At 42.2% G+C, this 20390-nt stretch overlaps 1 protein-coding gene across 1 annotated transcript in view; it reads right to left on the minus strand.

Moving 5' to 3' along the window:
• The window catches only part of LOC109921178 (rho GTPase-activating protein 22-like), a 286087-nt gene that overhangs the window by 36868 nt on the left and 228829 nt on the right, over window positions 1-20390 (minus strand). The window contains exon 3 of the mRNA XM_048616436.1: window positions 16969-17103. Coding sequence (XP_048472393.1) covers window positions 16969-17103 — 135 coding nt within the window. The remainder of the gene's footprint in view (window positions 1-16968; window positions 17104-20390) is intronic.

Here is a 20390-nt window from a genome sequence, read left to right on the forward strand (position 1 = left end):
ATTTCTTAAGAAGGGTCTAGGCCCGAAACGTCAGCCTTCCTGCTCCTCTGATGCTGCTTGGCCTGCTGTGTTCATCCAGCTCTACACCTTGTTATTCTCCAGCATCTGCAGTTCCTACTATCTCTGCTCAGAGTAATGATGCATAACGATATTTCATCATCACAGTAGATGTTTCATTGCTCAGTGAAGACATTGCTTAGTTTGCTGCCCATTAACAAGATTTTCTTGAGGAGTAATGAGAACACTGCTAAAGGAACCTTCCATCTCATGAACCAAAACAAGAAAATCATTCGATTAAGTTCCCATGCAGAATCACTACAGAGATCATGCCAAGTAAGGCCTTGAAGTGCACTAAGGTAAGTTCAAGGCTGAGAAAGACAGATGTTTAACCTGTAATTGAATGAAGGGTTATGGTTATGAGGCAGGAAAGTGGGGGTTGAGGATGATCAGATCAGCCATGATCTCAGTGAAAGGCAGAGCAGACCCAATAGGTTGAATGGCCTACTCCTGCTCCTAGGTCTTTTATTCCTGATATCGAGTATATTAACATGTGCTTAATGTGATGAATATATCGTCAAATAAAAAACTGCACTAAACACTTGCGGTGTCCTATCTCAATGACATAGTGTAACCTGATGCTTAAGTTATGCATTCACATTCTTTTGCCTGCGATGTTGCTTGCTCAACCAGCTGATGGTATGTTTCCACCTTTTATGTTTCTATTGTATAATGTATCTTTGACATGATGTCACCTTGATATGTAACAGAAATCTCTCATTGGATGGGAGAAGATGTTGTAGAGGCTGAGGCATTACTGTTAATGCACCATTCAAGGTTACTTTTGCTTTTGCAGAGGGGGAATGAATTATTCTTACTAGCCCACGTGCAACATGACCCCTTTTAGTCTGTACGTCAAGAGTCTCACACAGTCGGTCAGCTACTGAAAAGTACATAAGGATTTTCAATTGACTGAGATGATGCTCCAGCGAGGGTTGAGCAATAATTTAATCAGCAAACTTTCTCTAGCATTAACAACAAAAACAGAAGTTGCTGGAAAAGCTCAGCAGGTCTGGCACTATCTGTGGAGAAAAATAATCAGATTTCGGGTTCGGTGACCCTTCCTCAGAAGGTGGCTGGGAAGTCCTTCACCACCAACACCACCCCCCTACACGCCCACAGCCCCATGGCACCTTCCCCTGTAACCGGTGAAGGTGCAACACCTGCCCATTTACCTCTTCCCTCCCCAGTATCCAAGGGCCCAAACATACCTTCCAGGCAAAGCAACACTTCACCTATACATCCCAGAATCTAGTCTACTGCATTCACTGCTCACAATGTGGTCTCCTCTACACTGGGGAAACGAAGCGTAGACTGGGTGACCGCTTCGCAGAACATCTACGTTCTGCCTGTAAAAAAGACCCTGAGCTACCAGTTGCCTGCCACTTTAACACACCACCCTGTTCCCTGGCCAACATCTCTGTCTCCGGCTTGCTGCAAAGTTCCAGCGAAGTTCAATGCAAGCTGGAAGAACAACACCTCATTTTCCGCCTGGGCACCCTGCAGCCCTCCGGTCTCAATAGCTTATTCAATAATTTTAGGGCCTAAACTATCCCATGTCTTAGCCCCCCACCCCACACACCAGGCCTTGTTATCACATAGTCTGCCATTACACACTACTTATTCTTAAACACTAACAGTCCCCATTAACAACTATTCACCCCCCGAGCTAGATCGTTATCAACTCCTTTGTCTATCCAACTTTTCTTCTCTGTCTTCGAGCTCTACCCTATCGTTTACTCCCTATTTTCTGTTTATAAAGCAACATTTTCCCAGCTACCATCAGTTTTGAGGAAGGGTCAGCAGACCCGAAACGTTAACTCTGATTTTTTCTTCACAGATGTTGCTGAACTTCTCCAGCAACTTCTGTTTTTGTTCCTGATTTACTGCATCCGCAGTTTTTCTCTAGCATTAGGTGTGATGCAGTGAGAGATGGCAGCGTTACAATGTCAAGTGCTACGCATCCTATTGCAGGAGCCCGGGTGAGAGGATATGTTAAATTTATGAGTCTCCTGATCTCTTCTGGAAGAAGCAATAGCGTGTCAGGCACCTGAGGCGTTAGCTGAAAGATAACAGTGGCCGTCAGACATTACAGCTGGTTCACAAGCACAGCTCTTGTAATTCACAGGCCAGCAAGATCTAAGATCAGGATCAGGCACATCACAACAAATCATCAATAAAACTTTACAGTCAGCCAGCTCTTTTACAAGGAGATTATTTAGTCACAGAGGGTCAAGTGTCGCAAATGACACAAGTTGATTGCATTCACCCACTACATAATTGAGCACCTATTATGTCCTATTTGACTTTATTCATTCATAGACTTTGCTGGCTGGCCAGCATTTATTGCCCATCCTCAGTTTCCCTTGAGAAAGTGGTGGTGAGCTGCCTTCTTGAACCACCCGTCCATTTGGTGTAGGATAGACCCACAATGCTGTTAGACGGGGAGTTCCAGGATTTTCTGTTGATTTGCCATCGGTTACAAGTATGAAAGTGTAACAATAAATGGTCAAATTTGGAAACTCACTTCGTAAAATAGGTGGAGATATCACAGACTGCATCCTGACTTGAGGAGGTCACTTCAGCAATATATTTAAATGTTTCTCAAAACCGAGAAAAGCTTTGACGTTTTCTTCGGTTTAAAGCTGTCAATACAAATTACTTGTCAGTGATGTCATTTCGCCGTTACTGGATAAACACACCCTGCATGTTGGCCTAACAAATGTGCCTTGTGCTTTGAATCAAATCTCCATCTTTCTCTAAAAGGATTACAAAAACAATTTTCCCATGGGAAAAAATCATCACTTTAAAACAAGACAAACTGCAATTAGAAAGCACCGTCATGAGGGGTTAGGATTGGACTGGGGGGGAGCTGTCTTCCAACTCAAAGCTACACTGTTTGGAGTGGGGAATTTGTGTCAATCCTTCGAGTTTTGTTGTGATATTCTATTTCTCAGTCATGCCTGAAATTTTATCATGTTCAAAAGGCACTTGATGTTTTCAGTCTTTGTTTTGTAGCTCAGCAACAGTGCTGACTCTAGACCTGATTAATAAAAATAAACACCCTAACCCATCACCCATTTTTCCCTGAGATGCTTACCCCCTCTCTCTCACTCTCCAGATCTTCAGTACTATATCTGACCAGATTCCCCATTCCCCCATTTCCAACCTGCAGCAGGATGTGAACGCACAAGAACATAAGAAATAGCAGCAGCTAAAGACCGTATAGTCCACTGAATCTGTGGCACCATTCACTATGATTGTAGCTGAGCTGAGACCTCGGTTCAGTTTTCCTGCATCCTCACTCATGAATTCCTGAGAGTTGAAAAATCTGTCTATCCCTGCCTTAAATATACTCACATTGTAGCATCTGGGTAGACAATTCCAAACATACAAAACATAATAAAGGAATAAATATTTCCTCATCTCAGCCCTAAATGGAAAGGCAATGGCCCAGTTGGTATTATCACTGGACTGTTAATCCAGAGACCCAGGTAATGTTCTGGGGACCTGGGTTCGAATCCTGCCACGGGGCAGATGGTGGAATTTGATTTCAACAAAATATCTGGAATTAAAAATCTAGTGATGACCATGAACCCATTGTTGATTGTCGGGAAAAACCCACCTGGTTCACTAATGTGCCTTACGGAAGGGCTTAACCGGTCTGGCCTACATGTGACTCCAGACCCACAGCAATGTGGTTGACTCTGAACTGCTCTCTGGGCCATTAGGGATGGGCAAAAAATGCTGCCTCATCAGTGATGACCTCATCCCGTGAATGAATAAAGAAAAAAAAAATTGACCTCCTAAGACTATGTCCCCATCTCTAGACTCCCCTCACTAGGAGAAATAAGTTCTGTGTCCACCCTGTCAAGCCCCTTCATAATTTTGAATGATCCAAAGAGAACTCCTCTTATTTCTAAACTCCAGAGAGTATAGACCCAACTTACTTAGCTTCCCATTGCAGGACAACCCTCTCTTCCCAGAGAAGTAGGAATGGAAATAGGCCATTCGGCCCTTCAAGCCTGCTCCGCCATGGAATAGAATTGTAATAACCCAGAAAGCCTGACTGGAAAGGAACATTGTTTATTGTTGAACACTAGAATAGAGTGTATATTGGCTAGTCCCAGCCTGGGACGGACAGTTCCACAGTCCCATCCCTGAGTCAGTTTTTTTTTACACAGAAGTGTTATCATAAATAACCAAATAGCTTTCCCACCACCAATCACCGCACTTTTTATTAAACCATGAACTGCCACCAGTAAATCGCCCATGGGGCTAATTATATGTTTACATGTAAAGCCCTATACAGGCAATGCAAACCATCAAAAGAAAGGGAGGGGTAGAGAGAGTAGGGAGGAGTTAAATCAAAATGGAGGTGGAGGGAAAAATGAAGCATTGTATCCCCTGCAGAACACAGGTGATGAGTTCCAGCTAGGCAGTCCATCGCCTTTTACCAAAGGAACTCAGACTCAACAAGCTCCCTAAAGAGATAAATTAATGATTCCCCATAGGTCTTGTCGGGGTTATCACAATGATCATGGCTGATCTGACATTCCCCACGTCCACTTTCCTCCCTGTAACCCTTGAACATTTGCTGGACTACTTCTGATGAAAGTATATCTTGTTTTAAATGTGGAGGCCAACTTTGCACAAGTGTTCTGGGTGTGGTGTCAGCAAAGCCATGTATGATTTATGCTCGCTGTGCCCGCATGCTAATCTTTTTCTGTTCCCTGTCTCTGTACAGTAAAGTCTCTCTGACAATCAATGTCTACAAAGTTCACACCTTTTAAAATGTCATAGACAGAATTTGGACAGAAAAACAGAAGTTACTGGAATAGCTCAGCAGGTCTGGCAGCATCTGTGAAGAGAAATCAAAGGTAACGTTGTGGGACAGAACTTCTGTTGCCTTACTCTCCATGATTAGTAATATATGTGATGAGACAAGTGTGTGTTTTCCTGATCTCAGAGTGTGGGACCCAATGAAATGATCAAGCAGTAAACTGTTGTGAGTCTTAAGGTGAAGAAGACTTTTAAAAAATTCTCTCACACTTACCCTGAAATTAAATGCAACGTCTCATCCATAAATTCTCTCTCTCTCTCTCTCTCTCCCCCACACACACACACACACAACCACACGCGCGCACACACACAAAATTAGGTAAAGGCATTACACTCCTACAGATTGTAAATAAGAATATGAAATCATTGCAAGCTCCAGTCGAGTCTTTCTGATGTCTAGCTTATTTGGCAAGGTTGGTAAAATGGGAGGCTGAAAATTAATGAGTGGTTTGTGCCGTTAACAAGACATTTAACAAGGCACTAATTCCTGTAAAATGGCATCTTGCTGCTTTCTAGTGAGAATTTTGCCACACCACTTGTGAGAAGCATAAAAGGTGGACTGAAATAATGAGACATCAAGATACGCTTGTTGCACTGGTCACCTGATTCTATCATACATCTTGCTAAATCAATGTTACTCTGACCCCTTAAGATTCTGTCCTCTGTTCTTGTTCTTACAAGAAAGTGAATGAACTCAAACTTCCCCAGATTATACCCTCCCTATCACCTTACTGCCCTCCCATTTAACACGTCTATCTATTCTTGCAGCTTTTATGCACTTGGTGCACTGGTAACAGTTTTCCCAAGTAATTTTTCATTCCAACATTGCAAGCTTTGAATAATTATTCCATTAGCTACAAAAGATTAAGTTAACATTCCATTTGCAATGCCTTCTAGAATTTGTTTTGAGGAGTTGGATAAAAGAATGTCTAATATAATTGTATATAATTCCATATTTATGGTACTTATTTACCTGTAAAATAAACCCATTTGCCAGTCCAATCCAATGTGAGATCTGATGAGACTATAAAGGCTCAGAGTTCAGGGCAGACCTATAAACAGGGGCCAAAAACATTGGAGCCAAAGAAAAATAAGGTGAAAAAGACACAAAAACATAACTGTGAAGGTGTAGTCCTACAGAGATGCAGGTCTGCTTTCCCATAAGACAGAAAGACACACAAGTGGTGGTGGTTTAACCTGAGCATCATCATAACTCATGCAAGGGGAGAAGTTGAGAAGGAGAGGCCTTCATGGTATCTTCAGCTGGTGTGGGAACTGAACTCACGCTGTTGGCATCACTCCACATCACAAACTAACTGACCAGCTAACTGACCCCCATATGTAAATAAGTAGTTAAGAAGGACTGTTGGTCACGCTATGATTGAGTTTTTTCAACAGGTGACCAAGAAGATAGATGAAGGCAGAATAGTAAATGTTGTCTACATGAACATTAGCCAAGGCCTTTGACAAGGTTTCTAATGGTAGACTGATAAGTATCATGGGATCTGGGAGAGCTAGCCAACTGGGTACAAAATTGGCTTGATGGTAGGAGACAGAGAGGTTGGTGGTAGGGAGCTGTTGGAGGCTAGAGGTGTTCCACAGGATTCAGTGCTGAGCCCACTGTTGTTTGTCATTTATATAAATGATTTGGATGAGAATATAAGGGGCATGGTTAGTACGTTTGCGTATGACATCAGATTTGGTGGTATACCGGACAGTGAAGAAGGTTATCTAAGAATGCAACAGGATCTTGATCACCTGGGCCAAGGGGCTGAGGGATGGCAGATGGAATTTAATTCAGATAAATGGGAGGTGTTGTATTTTGTTAATTTTTTTTATAGAATCCCTGCAGTGTGGAAACAGGCCATTCAGCCCAACAAGTCCACACCGACTCTTCAAAGAGTATCCCACCCAGACTCAGCCCCCTACCCCAACCCCATAATCCTGCATTTCGCATGGCAAATCCAGCTAACCTATACATCCCTGGGCCATATGGGCAATTTAGACTGACCAATCCACCTAACCTGCACATCTTTGGACTGTGGGAGGAAACCAGAGCACCCAGAGGAAATCCACTCAGATACGGGGAGAATGTGCAAACTCCACACAGACAGTCACCCGAGGCTGGAATTGAACATGGGTCCCTAGCACAGTGAGGCAGCAGTGCTAACCCCTGAGCCACCATGCCACCCCTAAACCAGGGCAGGACTGACACATTTAACACTAGACCCTGGAGAGTGTTGTTGAACAGAGGGGTGTAGTTCCTCGAAAGTGGCAACGCATGTGCGCAGGATGGTGAAGAAGGTATTTGGGCATGCTTTCCTTCATTGGTCAGAGTATTGAGTATAGGAATTGGGACACCATGTTAAGGCTGTACAAGACATTGAAAAAGCCAGATCTGCAGTACTGCGTTCAATTCTGATTGCCCTGCTATATGAAGGATGTTAATAAACTGTAAAGGGTAAACTGTAAAAAGATTTGCAAGGACGTTACCAAGGTTGGACGATTTGAATTATAAGAAGAGGCTGGATAGGCTGGAACTTTTTTCCTTAGAGAGCCAGAGGTTGAGATGTTTATGAAATCATGAGTGGCATATATAAGGTGAAGAGCCAAGTTCTTCTTGGTAGGGGAGTCCAAAAGTAGACGGCATAGGTTCAAGGTGTGAGGGAAAAGATTTAAAAGGGACCTGAGGGGCAATGTTTTCACACAGAGGGTGGTGTGTGTATGAAACGAGCTGCCAGAAGAAGTGGTGGAGGCTGGTACATTTACATCATTAAAAAGACATTAGAATCACTACATGAATAGGAAGAGTTTAGAGGGATATGGGCCAAATGCTGGTAAATAGGACTAGATTTGTTTGGGAAACCTGGTTGGCATGGACAAGTTGAGCCAAAGAGCCTATTTCCATGCTCTATGACTCTATAACTCTATCTTCAGACAGGAATTGATGCAATGTCATATGATCTGGCTGTCTCATGCAGACCTTTAAGCAAAGTCAAACTATTGTAAGAAGTTTCTCAAATAAGTCTGTTTGCCTCAGCAGATTCTTTAACAATGCAATATGACAAAAGAATATTAGAGGAACAAGTCAAAGTCTTCACAGATAAGACAGGAGCAAGTTCAATAGTCACAATGTAATTATTGTTGACCTCTGTTTTATATTACAACTTGTAAATTACAATCCTTTTAGCAATATAATTTACTGTCCATGCCCATTTCCTTTTCTGAAATTTTCTCAAACTAGGATTTAAAGAGATTAATTGTTTATAATCTTTTGCACTATTGTAGTCGGAAGTCTGTTTTTGTTCTGCTTAATTGTATTTAATTTTGTGAGATTGAACTTATGGAATTCCATAAATTTAATGTCCATTCTTGAGTTGGTGGTAAGATACCTCCTTAAGCCACTGCAATCCATGTGGTATAGATAGAAACATAAAGATGCAGGGAGGGAGTTCCAGGTCTTTGACCCAGTGACAGTGAGGGGAAGGCAATGTGTTTCCAAGTCAGCATCATGAATGGCTTGGAGGGGAACTTGCAGGTAGTGGTGTTCTCAAGCATCTGCTCCCCTTGTCTTGCTAGAGGTCAGAGGTTTGAAAGGCGCCAATGCGGTAGGTTTGGTGAGTTGTTACTGTGTGCACACTGTAGGCACTGCTGCCACTCTACCGCAGTGGTTAGGGCAGTGTAGGTTTGTCTGAGATAGTGTCAAGCTCTTTGAGTGTTGTTGGAACTGCATTCATCTTGGCACATAGGGAGTAGTCCATCACACTCCTGACTTGGGAAACCTGACTTGGCATGGACTTGTTGGGCCGAAGGGTCTATTTCCTTGCTGTATGACCGTATGCCATCAGAGGAAATGATGCAGTGTCATATGGGCCGGCTGTCTCTTGCAGACGTTTTAGTAAAATAAGAAGTTTCTCAAATAAATTTCTTTAACTCAGCAGATTCTTTAACAACGCAACATGACAAGTGGACAGGCTTTGGCGAGACAGGAAGTGAGTTTCTGGTCACAGAATTCCCAGTCTCTGACCCCCTGTTGCTGGCACAGTATTTATAGATATTTTAATCAACATGTTCAGACATACACCTCTGGAGGAAGTGGGACTTGAACCCAGGAATTCTGCAGGTAGGGACACTACCGCTGTGCCACAATGTCCTAACGCAGTATTTATAGGGCTGGCCCAGTTAAAGGCACTCTTCAAATTTGATACTTGTTCCAAGTGAAATCCAAGTAAGACAGATTGATACATTAACCAGACTGCTATGTCTGGAGGCCATACACATCGACCTGAATGAATAACATACATACCAGATTTAATGGCACTTTGAATCAATAACTTGCACTTATGAAGAGCCTCTAACCTAATAAGTATGTTCCAACATGTTTCAGAAAGTGCTGATTAGATCCAAGACTGAGTAAGAAAACCCTTTAGGGTGAAAGTTAGGCTGTAAGAAGGGTTTTGAAGAGAGAAGTCTGTCACAGACGTTAGGGAAGAGGTTTTCCAACTGGTTGGAGAAGCTGGTCTGAAGATTCTTTCCTTGGCAGTGAAGTGGATAGTAGATATAAATGAGGCAAGATTCTGAGATTAGGGAGTGGGCAATAACGCTGGCCGAGCCAATGATGCCCACATCCTGTGAACAGATAAAATACGGACCTGGGGCAAAGAGTTGGAGGAGATGGCAGAGAAAGGATCAGGTAGAGGAAGGATTTAAAAAGATTTTGAACACACTATGATAAAAGAAACAAACCAACTTGTTGCAATCTTTGAATTTTTCTACTCCCAATAAGTAAAAATAATAGTGATTAAATGACACCTAATAATATTTAAATTATAGGTGTAACATATGCACTTTACCAATGGAGTCAGTTTCTGCACATTTAAAGTAAATCTTTTAATGCTTGTGAGTCACAGATAGTGAAACTCCCCCACCATGCATGTTCCTATTTTCATGCCAGGCCTTTGAAGAGGGAATGCTTCAGGCATGTTGTCTATTTAACGGAATTTAATGGTTTAGAAAAAAATCAGCATTGATTGAACCTTCCTGCAGTTTTCCAAGAACATCAGCTGGAATATTATGTATGTTCTGGGCTCCACACTTTAGGAAAGATGAGAATGTATTGGAGATAGTGCACAAGATGTTTACAAGATTGATTCCAGGGACATGAAAGTCCAGAAACTGGTTTCCTATGAGAGGAGAAAGAGAACGGGAAATTAAAGAGATTTTTTTAAAAATCATGAATGGTCTGGACAGAGTAGATAGCGACAAACTGTTCCAGCTCATAAAAGGCTCAAGGATGACAGTGTGTAGTTTTAAAGTGTTTTATAAAATATACAAATGCAAAGTGAGAAAAAGCACTTTCACACAGCATATTGAATACACTGCCTGGAAACATGGCAGAGAAAGGTTTAATTGAGCCATCCAAGATGGCACAGGATGATTATTTAAACAGTGCAGGATTATGGAAAGGGCAGGAGAATGGCATTAAGTTATGATGCTCATTTAAAGAGCCAGTACAGACACCATGGGCTGAATGGCCTCCTTTTGCACCTTAACAATTCTGAGATTAAAGGCGGACAATAAATGCTGGCCAGACAGTGACGCCCACATCCCACAAATAAATAAAGAAATAAAAACTCTGCATTTCTGAATGATATTCTGTTTATCCCCACTCCCCATAAGTCAACCTGTTTTGAGATTCATCCTAAGTTATTAGGCCATACTGTACCATCTCTTATAATAAGCGGTTGAGACTGTGGGACATATGTCTGATTGATAGATTTTTTTTGGTAGCCAGAAGTATTTATTAAGGGTTATTGAACCTAGATAAACAGATGGAGCTGAGATACAGATCAGCCCTGATCTTACCAAATGGTAGTGCAGACTCAAGGGCTGAATGGCCTACTGTTATTCTTCAAATCCTAATGTTGCTTTAACTGAGCTAAGTTCAGCTCCATACCATGATTTTCAGCTCCTCATCTTAACAACATTGTAAAAGTGATATATTTCTAGACTTGGAAATATATCGCTGTTCCTTCAGTGTGATTGGGTCAAAATCCTGGAATTCCTTCCCTAACAGCATTGTGGGTCTGCCTACAGCACACAGACTGCAGCGGTTCAAGAAGGCAGCTCACCACCACCTTCTCAAGGGCAACTAAGGACAGGTGAATAAATGCTGGCCCACCCAGCAATGGCCTCATTCCAAGAGTGAATATAAAAAAAAAATCTTTAGTGCAAGAAAATCTCCTTACCTGGTCTGGCCTACCTGTGATTTCAGGCCCATAGCTATGTGGCCGACTCTGAACTACCCTCTGAAATGGCCCAGCAATTAGGATTGAGCAACAAAAGTTGACTTTGCCAACAATGCCCACACCTTGTGAATGAATTCTTAAAAGTTTCAATGTTCCTCAAACTTGGGCATAATCTCCACGTTCTGAATAACACTGGCTATTTCCAAATGATTGTGGTCAAATTAATTCCTACCAGAGGGACAAGAAATGGTTAAGGGAGAAAGTAAGCCAAGGTAATATCTGTGCCTACGATATGAGGGGCACCTTGCCAACCAATTTACTGCTGCTATGATGAAACTGGAGTATCTATGCAGACCACCTGGGCTATTTAAAGTTGTTCAAAGCTTGAAAAGAGGGGACAGCAGCTCCCTGGAGGAGGCTCCAATTTCTCTGCTCGCCAAGAAATCTTTCCGCAATCATTTTCTTCTTATCTTCATTAATACACTTTATTTATAGACCAACCCAACCATCCCAGTGATCAGATACCTCAGAGACATATCCCCTTACAAAAGAAGGATCAGCAAATTTGTTCAGCTGGCAATTTTTTTTTCCATACATTCATTCTTGAGATGTTGAGTGCTGGAGGCAGTTATTGCCTGTGCTCACTGGTCCTTGAGAAGGTGGGAGTGAGCTGCCGCATTCATGTGATGTAGGTGCACCCACAGTGTTGGCCCTTTATGTAGCAGTTTGATACGACTGAGTGGCTTGCGCCACCACTTTAGAGGGCATTACAATGGGTCTGGAGTCACATGTAGCCCAGACTGGGTAAGGATGGCAGATTTCCATCCCTGAAGGTCATTAATCAACCAGATGGGATCTTACAACAATCTGGTCCTTTTGCAATCGTTATAAAAGAGACCAGCATTTTATTTTGGATTAATTAATTCAACTGAATTTGCTCTGTCATGGAATTCAAACTTCAAATTGTGAGTCCAGAACTCTCCGTTATGAATTCAATAACATCACCACTACATTACTACTGAATGGCACAATTTGTACTGAAATTAAATTTTCCCTTTTCGATTGGTGATGCCACTCTGAGGAAAATTAATACTTTATCTCCCTCCTCCAAAAAAGAATTTGCCAAACACATTTTTTTCTCTCGAAAGCATTGCCCCTGAAAGGGATTAGCTTAGCTGTTTCATTGCTGAAAATATTTCTCTCAGGAATTCCTTGTGTCTATTCTCTTAACTATAAAATAATACGCAAAAACAGTTAATGATCTCTTCCCCTTGAGAGTTCAAGCAGAAATTACTCAGCTGTATAAATCTACATCCTAGCAGCAAGTGACTTTCTCACTGTGCCCAGAGTTCACCTTTTAGTTAAATTGTCTGCTAAAAAAAACTGAGGAATGTTAATGTGGATTTCAAAAGGGCATTATTGCTGGTTGCATTTATTTATGAGCCAGAGATTTCGGGAAAACTAACCTGCTGAGTGTTATCCGGCAAGATAACAAATAATGCACATAAGTATTCTCTTCATTGCTCCTTTAAAAGTATTTTTAAAAGATGGGGATGGATTATCTTCACAACCAAACACCCTTGATATGTGGCTGAGCTTGTAACTGTCTCACACAGAATGAGCACTTTCACTGACCTGTCCATCAACACATAAAAGCCTTATTCCTTTTTTATCTATTCGGTCACTCAGCACCACAAAAGGGAATTGAGAGCCGGTTTTAATACAACACTGGAGACAGCACTGTCATACAGAGGTGACACTGACCCTGCAGAGAGGCAGAACATCACCTCTCTCCATCATGCTCTCTTCCCTCAAATGTTCAAATAATTGGGGGGCAAATATGGAAGTGGGCATGGGGATGTAGCAAGAGTTCCTATTTCCAACCACCTAAGCAGGCTAGCCATGTAGTTTTACACTGCTGGGCTGTATCAGCATTTCCCAACAATTGGTTAATGTCCTTATTCAGATCATATGTGGCTAGAAATTACTCGTGCGCTGTTGAAATGCTGTACATGCCAGGCAGCGGTACACGGTGCTGCAAATCCCCCACCTTCAATAATATAATGCATTCTCTACAGGCTGGTATCTTGCTGACCAGATATTATAATGCAGACTTATTGTTCTTTATGATATATCTTTAGGACAGTTTGCTGGCTCTTTGTAAGCACCTCAGACCCTGAATCATTCTAAACAGAAATACAATTAGCCGCTGCAGTCATCTGATTCTAATTATCTAGTGCCTACTTAGGCGAAGAGATAAATTCAATGAAATAACCACATCAACAGGGAACCAGACAAATGGCCAATGACTCAATGCCACAAAACTCTCTCATATCACTGGTCTGTCTAACACTCATTGACATAAGTCTTTCTTAGGCACAGCATGGTGGCTCAGTGGTTAGCACTACTGCCTCACAGCGCCAGGGACCCGGGTTCAATTCCACCCTTGGGTGACTGTCTGTGTGGAGTTTGCATGTTCTACCTGTATCTACATGGGTTTCCTTTGGGTGCTCTGGTTTCCTCCCACAGTCCAAAGATATACTGGATAGGCCATGGTAAATTGCCCATAGGTGTCAGTGATGTGTAGAATAGGGGGATGGGTCTGGGTGGGATGCTCTGAGGGACTTGTTGGGCCAAAAGGCCTGTTTCCAGACTGTAGGGATTCTATGTTAACACACAATGGCTCACTAAACACTTCCAAGAGCTTTGATTAATATCTATTGAGTTTTGGTTTGCATGATTGTTACTAACAGAATATCAGGTGGCACAGTGGTTAGCACTGCTGCCTCACAAAACCAGGGACCTGGGTGCGATTCCACCCTTGGGTGGCTGTCTGTGTGGAGTTTGCGCATTCTCTCTCTGTGGGTGTGCTCCAGTTTCCTCCTGCAGTCCAAGGTGTGTAGGTGAGGTGGACTGGCCATGCTAAGTTGTGCAGGCTCGGTGGATTGGCCATGCTAAGTTGTGCAGGCTAGGTGGATTGGCCATGCTAAGTTGTGTAGGCTAGGTGGGTTAGCCATAGGAAATGCAGGGTTGCAGGGTTACAGGGTAGGGAGGGTAGGGGGGGTAGGTGGGACACTCTTTGGAGGGTCAGTGTGGACTTGATGTGCTGAATGGCCTGATCCCACACTGTAGGGATTCTATTTGATTCATTTCGGGTCAATTTTAATGCAGGAATATTCAGGTCCAATATCATCCAGTGGTGTGATTCAAGAGCATGTATTTTCTTTTACATTTGTTGTGGAAATGTGGGTATTTCTGATGAGGTCAGTATCTATTGTCTGCTCTAACTGCCCTGGACAAGTGTGTTTCCCCTTGTAGGAGAATGCAGGACCTGAGGACTTAATCTCAGAATAAGATGTCACACATTTAAGACAGAGATGAGGAGGAATTTCGTCAGTAGTGAATCTGTAGAATTCTTCACCAGAGAGGACTGTTGAGTTTGGGTCATTAAGTGTATTCAAGACTGAAATAGGCAAATTTCTAATTAGTGAAGGAATTAATTAGATCAGTCATGACCTCATTGAAACTCGGAGCATACCTGATGTATCGAGTTGTTTATGGATTATGATTTTAAGGTGGTGCTGTTTGGCCCTATGTTAGTGTATTAATGTTGCCTCAGCTTGTTACAATTTTAAGGAAGCAATGAGTGTGATTTTCACTAATGATATAAAGAATCAAAACCCTCCTTGGTCTGAGACTGCATAAGTTTCATGAAAAGGCAAAAAAAAAGACAGAACAGCCAAATAAAAACAACTTGCATTGCTTGCTTCAGATACAGAGGGCAAGCTGAGGATAGGCACACTTTTCCTTGATCTGGACAACTGAAATTTCACTCTGATATTGACTGAATGGGGCACGAGAAACAGCTGAAAGAGTTCAACATTTCCACCACGTCGTTAGCCATAGAACCTTTTCCTATTGTTAATTCAATGACATCTGGGGAGTTAACAAAATGATAGAGAGGCTTATTGAGTGAACAGAGCTTCCATTGAGTAAAAACTGAAAGAACTGCGGATGCTGTAAATCATAAACAAAAATAGAAATTGCTGGAAAAGCTCAGCAGCTCTGGCAGCTTCTGCGGTGAGAAATCAGAGTTAACGTTTCGGGTCGAATGACCTTCCTCCACACACAGGAAGGGTCACTCGACCCGAAACCTTAACTCTGATTTCTCTCCACAGAGCTTCCTTTTAATTTGATGTATCCATGCAGATTAGACATAGACAGAAGTTTCACCAATGAAAACTCCTAGTGTTCCCCGAGGACAGGATGCAAGCCCTTTGCAATTCAATTCCTACTGGAGAATGGCCCATGATCTAAAATTTGGCACTAAACAGCCAAGAGCAGTGATTATTGAGAAGATAATGACAGTGACCTCTGTGGACTCAATGATAGACTTTTAAATAAAAAGCTTCCACAAACGCATGCATTTCCTTCCAGTTAATATACAGCATCTCAAGATGGCAATGTTATGATAAATGACATTCAGCTCTGAAGACATTTCTTTTCCATAAAAAGGGATGTTTAAAAGTAGGGAACATATAAAAAGCCTTACATTCACATATGAGATATCAGTAACTAGAGTAACAATGCACAGTCTACTACTACAACAACAAATTAAGTTGTATAGCACCTTTAACATCATAAAACATCACAAAGAACAAAATACAACAGACACAGAGCCATACAACAAGATCTTTAGGTTAAATAACAATAATTTCATTGAAGAGGTCAGTTTTAAAGGGCGCCTCAAACGTGAACTGAGAAATGGAAAGGATTTCTGGAGCGTAGGACCTTGATAACGTAAGGTGCAGACACCAGCGGTGGAACCATTGAAGTCAAGGATGCACAACAGGTCAGAAAAATTTTGAGTCTCAATATGTCAGAGGATTGTGGAGTTGGACTAGGTGCCAGGGACTTTGACAGGTGAGAACAAGGATGAAATAGCAATCAAAACGTTTCCTGATCAGGAACCAGCATAAGTGATCAATGGATGGGACTTGGTGCAAGTTAAGAGACAGATGGTAGAGTTTTTTGGATGACTTCAAGTTTAGAGTGGATGGAATGCGGGAGATTAGTTAGGAGTGTGTTGGAATAGTTAAGTCTAGAAGCAAGGAATGCATGAGTGTTTCAACAGCAAGCTAAGTGGGGACAAAGTTGGGTAATGTTACGGAGATGGATTTAATGTTTGTTTAATCTCAGTCTATTCGGAAGAAGCTGATAATAGTTCTAAACATAACTGCCCCCTGCTCACTGTAGAATGGGTCTTATAAGAATTATGTTGGGACTTGGATTTCCTTAGTTTAAGAAGTCAATCCCAATTTTGACTAAAAAATTTGTTTAAAAATAGTTGCCTTTATTAAGGGAGCTCTGCTTTTTTCTAAACCAATTCAGTACATAGACAGAGATAGAAAGAACTGCTGATACTGGAGTCAGAGATAACACAATGTGGAGCTGGAGGAACACAGCAGGCCAGGCAGCATCAGAGGAGCAGGAAAGCTGATGTTTCAGGTCTGGAGCCTTCTTCAGAAAATTAGAAAATTCTGAAGAAGGTTCCTGACCCGAAACGTCAACTTTCCTGCTCCTCTGATGCTGCCTGGCCTGCTGCATTCCTCCAGTACATAAACAGGCCACATGTGGGACCATAGCTGGATGTCACTATGCGGGAACTACCCCATATGAGGTACTGGGACGGTAAAGTGGGGGTAACTCTGGAGAATGTGGCTCCCAGAGCTGCCCTCCTGGCTGGAGGTGGGTCCTAGAGTGAGCTGAGTGCAGTCAGTTGCATCTAATATTGGTTCAGAGTACAGATGTATTGGAGTACCTCCACCAAATGGAGCCCATATCACTCGCCTAATGGCTTTCACCCAATCTTCCATGTCATTCTGAGAATTTGCCATAAGAAGGAATGCTTCATGATTGACAGCCATCCGATCCCGGTCCCGATCCCCAGCACCCCCTAGAACAAAAACAAAGGAGAATCAACAATTTGAGTTGTCACAATTCTGATTGCATTCCTCTCGAAGAAGTGACGAGAACATGACAGACGCCTAACCTACCAGGAGGCACCTGAATTCAATGTTAAAAGGGGTGTCCTCATGCTTGGAAATGGAGAGTCAGTAAGACTCTACACTGAGGTTGAATCATTAAAAGGTTGACTGAAAGGGATGAGGAGGGGCGAAAATGAAATGAAGACAAAGAGGTTCCCTCCACCTTCTGGACATCCCAGGTTAAGGTACAATCAGTCATCTATCTCTTCATCACCATTGGCCAATTCTAACAATGTGGTATTGGACTGGGATCCCTGATCTGACCAGGATACAGGGGCTAAAGTCAGGCCTTCCAATGGGGTTGCTTTGTGGCCATGAAGAGTCCATTTGGCGAAACAGTTAATTATCTAGAGCTGATTGGAAATATGGAAGAGGTTATGGGGCCGGATCAGCGATTATGCTTATTATTTGTGAGCGGCAAAGTCTATAAATCACATTGAATGCCAAGACCTACCAGCCCCAAGCCAAATGCAGTGGTAGGCCTACTCTCTGGGCCACCCTTGGGGTGGTGCTCCAATAAGAAACATTTTCAGCATTTACTGGCAATGCTCCCAATCTCTAAACTGGTGAGGCCGTTTGAACCGCAGTCAAGCTCTACAACCTCAGTTCTGACACCCAATCTCTGATTGCAGCATTTAGATTCATAGAGTTGGTCAGAGTTCCTTAATACAGCAGTAAACAGAGTATTGCAGAGCTCAAAAGGCTAAACTTAATGATTGCTACCTACATATCAGGATACTCCAAACATTTACTCTGCAATAGTACATTTCGCATACCAGTTGATTACAATTACATTGCTTTTTCCACGTTCTGATCCCATGTCACTTTCACCCATACCTCCGTTCAGCTGGATGGGAGCCTGAAGGACACACACTTACGCATTACCTACTATAAATATCCCACTGCCATAGGCCTCCAGCTTCTAGCAAACATTAGAGAATTAGACAGAGCTCAGAAAACTGTTATACAGAATGTGGTTGCCTAGTAAATCAAACCAAAACATAGCACACTGTGCTACTTAAGATTTTTCATTTACTTTGGCAATAGTGCAGACTAAAAGTCATTGTGTGGTTGCAGGGTCACCAATAATTATACAGACAACTTTCAAGGAGTTTTTAACCAGACTGGCAATTTTAGTTAGTGGCACAATTTGTTAATGCCAAAGTTGAGAACACAAACAATAAATTCAGAGACACATTACCTCGGGTCTCAAAACTTTACTTAACCCTCTTCCGTCTCGTCACAAAGTCACACGAATCTGACAGGGCATTTTTTTTGGAAAGTCGTCACTGACAGTATAGACACAGGTGAAACTGAACCTCCGTCACTCAGAAACAACACGTGAAACTGCTGGGATAAATCGGGGTCATGAATCAGCAGTTGCACAAGTGCAGTCACTGAATTCGATCTCATCGACATGTCTCTGCTACTCCAAGCAAAACGTTCAATAAATTGGCCAGTGAAGAGCGCAATTTTTGATCGTGGAATGACATTCAGTTTTCCAATAGCCCAAATTCACAAACAGTAATGTTCCGTTCCTATCTAGAGTCCGCAGAGGGAACAGATATTGTATATGAATATCCCTGGAACTTCAAGGTCAAAAGACAGGTGAATGTCATGGAGGGGTTTACTAAGATACAATTTTGTTGACATAGGTACCTAAAAAGCAGCTCCACACAGATTTTAGGAACAAATTACTGCAGATGTTGGAATTGGTACCAACAAAAAAAATGCTGGAAATCACAGCAGGTCAGGCAGCATCTGTGAAGAGACAGCAAGCTCTGATGAAGAGTCATCTAGACTAGAAATGTTAGCTTGCTCTCTCTCCATGGATGCTGCCTGACCTGCTGTGATTTCCAGCATTTTTGTTTTCTCTACACAGTGAGATGATGGCTTAACATTCGATTGGAAATGTATGAAGAAAATCTCTCCCAGATGGCTCAGGAATAAATGTACTCTTTAATAAAGGCTTCTAATGAGCTTGAGCCCTGATCTGGGTGAGCTTTGTGGTTCTCTGTCACTTTAATAATAAGAAGCCTCTTGGTCTCAGGGCTCTTCTGCTACAGAACAAAACAAAAAAAATCATTATCCCATATCACAGATTATAGAAATTTGCAGTAAGGAAGGAGGCCATTCAGGCCATCATGTCTGTATCGGATGACTTGTTGCCACAACAGTGAAAATGCTGGGGGATAGTATCAGACTTAGCTCTCCTCAGATTAAGGAGATTCAATGCCAGGACATACACAGAGAATGACCATTTTAGCAAATGACCTGCCAGCCGCAATAAGTGAACTCAAGAGTAGAGGTGAAGATTGGAAATAAAGGGAAGTAAGAGAAACACTACACATCAGGTTGATGCCTCCATCAGCAAGATTTTGACAGATTTCCTGGTTACAATTAATGCCCTTAAAGTGTCCAATGTTAAATTTATTGGCTGAAATTGACTCATTTTAGGATCCATTCTAACAGTCTCCAACTACCTTCAACCAGGACAACAGCTCTGGGAAAAATTTGACTTGAATGCTAAGTGGAGTTCATCAAAAGTCAAGAGTTCAGCAGCAGAAGAACGGCAACAGTGTGGGTTCAGTTCCCGCACTGGCTGAGGTTACCATGAAGGACTCTCCTTCTCAACCTATCCCCTTGCCTGAGGCGTGGTGACCCTCAGGTTAAACCACCACTAGTCATCTCTCTCTAATGAGAGAGCAGTCTTATGGTCCAGTAAAACCGTGGTGACTTTACGCTTTTGGAAGAATACTTCAGATTTTGAAAGGGAAAAGTATGACATCCTTCCTATATGCCTTAAGGGGATCATTTACACGTTCCTGCTTGTTATTGAAGGGGAAAACAAAAGCTGTCCCATTTTCACAGGGCCATGACATTAGTCTTAATTACTTAGCCACTTGAAGTGTCAGTTTGATTTGGTTAGGAGCACCTTCGCTTCTTTGGTAGAAGATTGTGGAGTCAATCTACCCAGAGCCACATTCCAAGATATACCTGTGCAAGTTAATGTGGTCAGGAGTCACATGACACCAGGTTACAGCCCAACAGGTTATTTGAAATCACAAGCTTTCAAAGCACTGCTCCTTCATCAGGTTTACCGTATCGGATTATAACCTTGGTGTCATGCGATTTCTGACTTTGGCCACTCCAGTCCAAACCCCACACCTCCACATCAAGTTAATGTAATATGTGT

The sequence above is a fragment of the Rhincodon typus genome, chromosome 34 (assembly GCF_021869965.1).
Source record: "Rhincodon typus isolate 14 chromosome 34, sRhiTyp1.1, whole genome shotgun sequence".
In the NCBI taxonomy this organism is placed as follows: Eukaryota; Metazoa; Chordata; class Chondrichthyes; order Orectolobiformes; family Rhincodontidae; genus Rhincodon; species Rhincodon typus.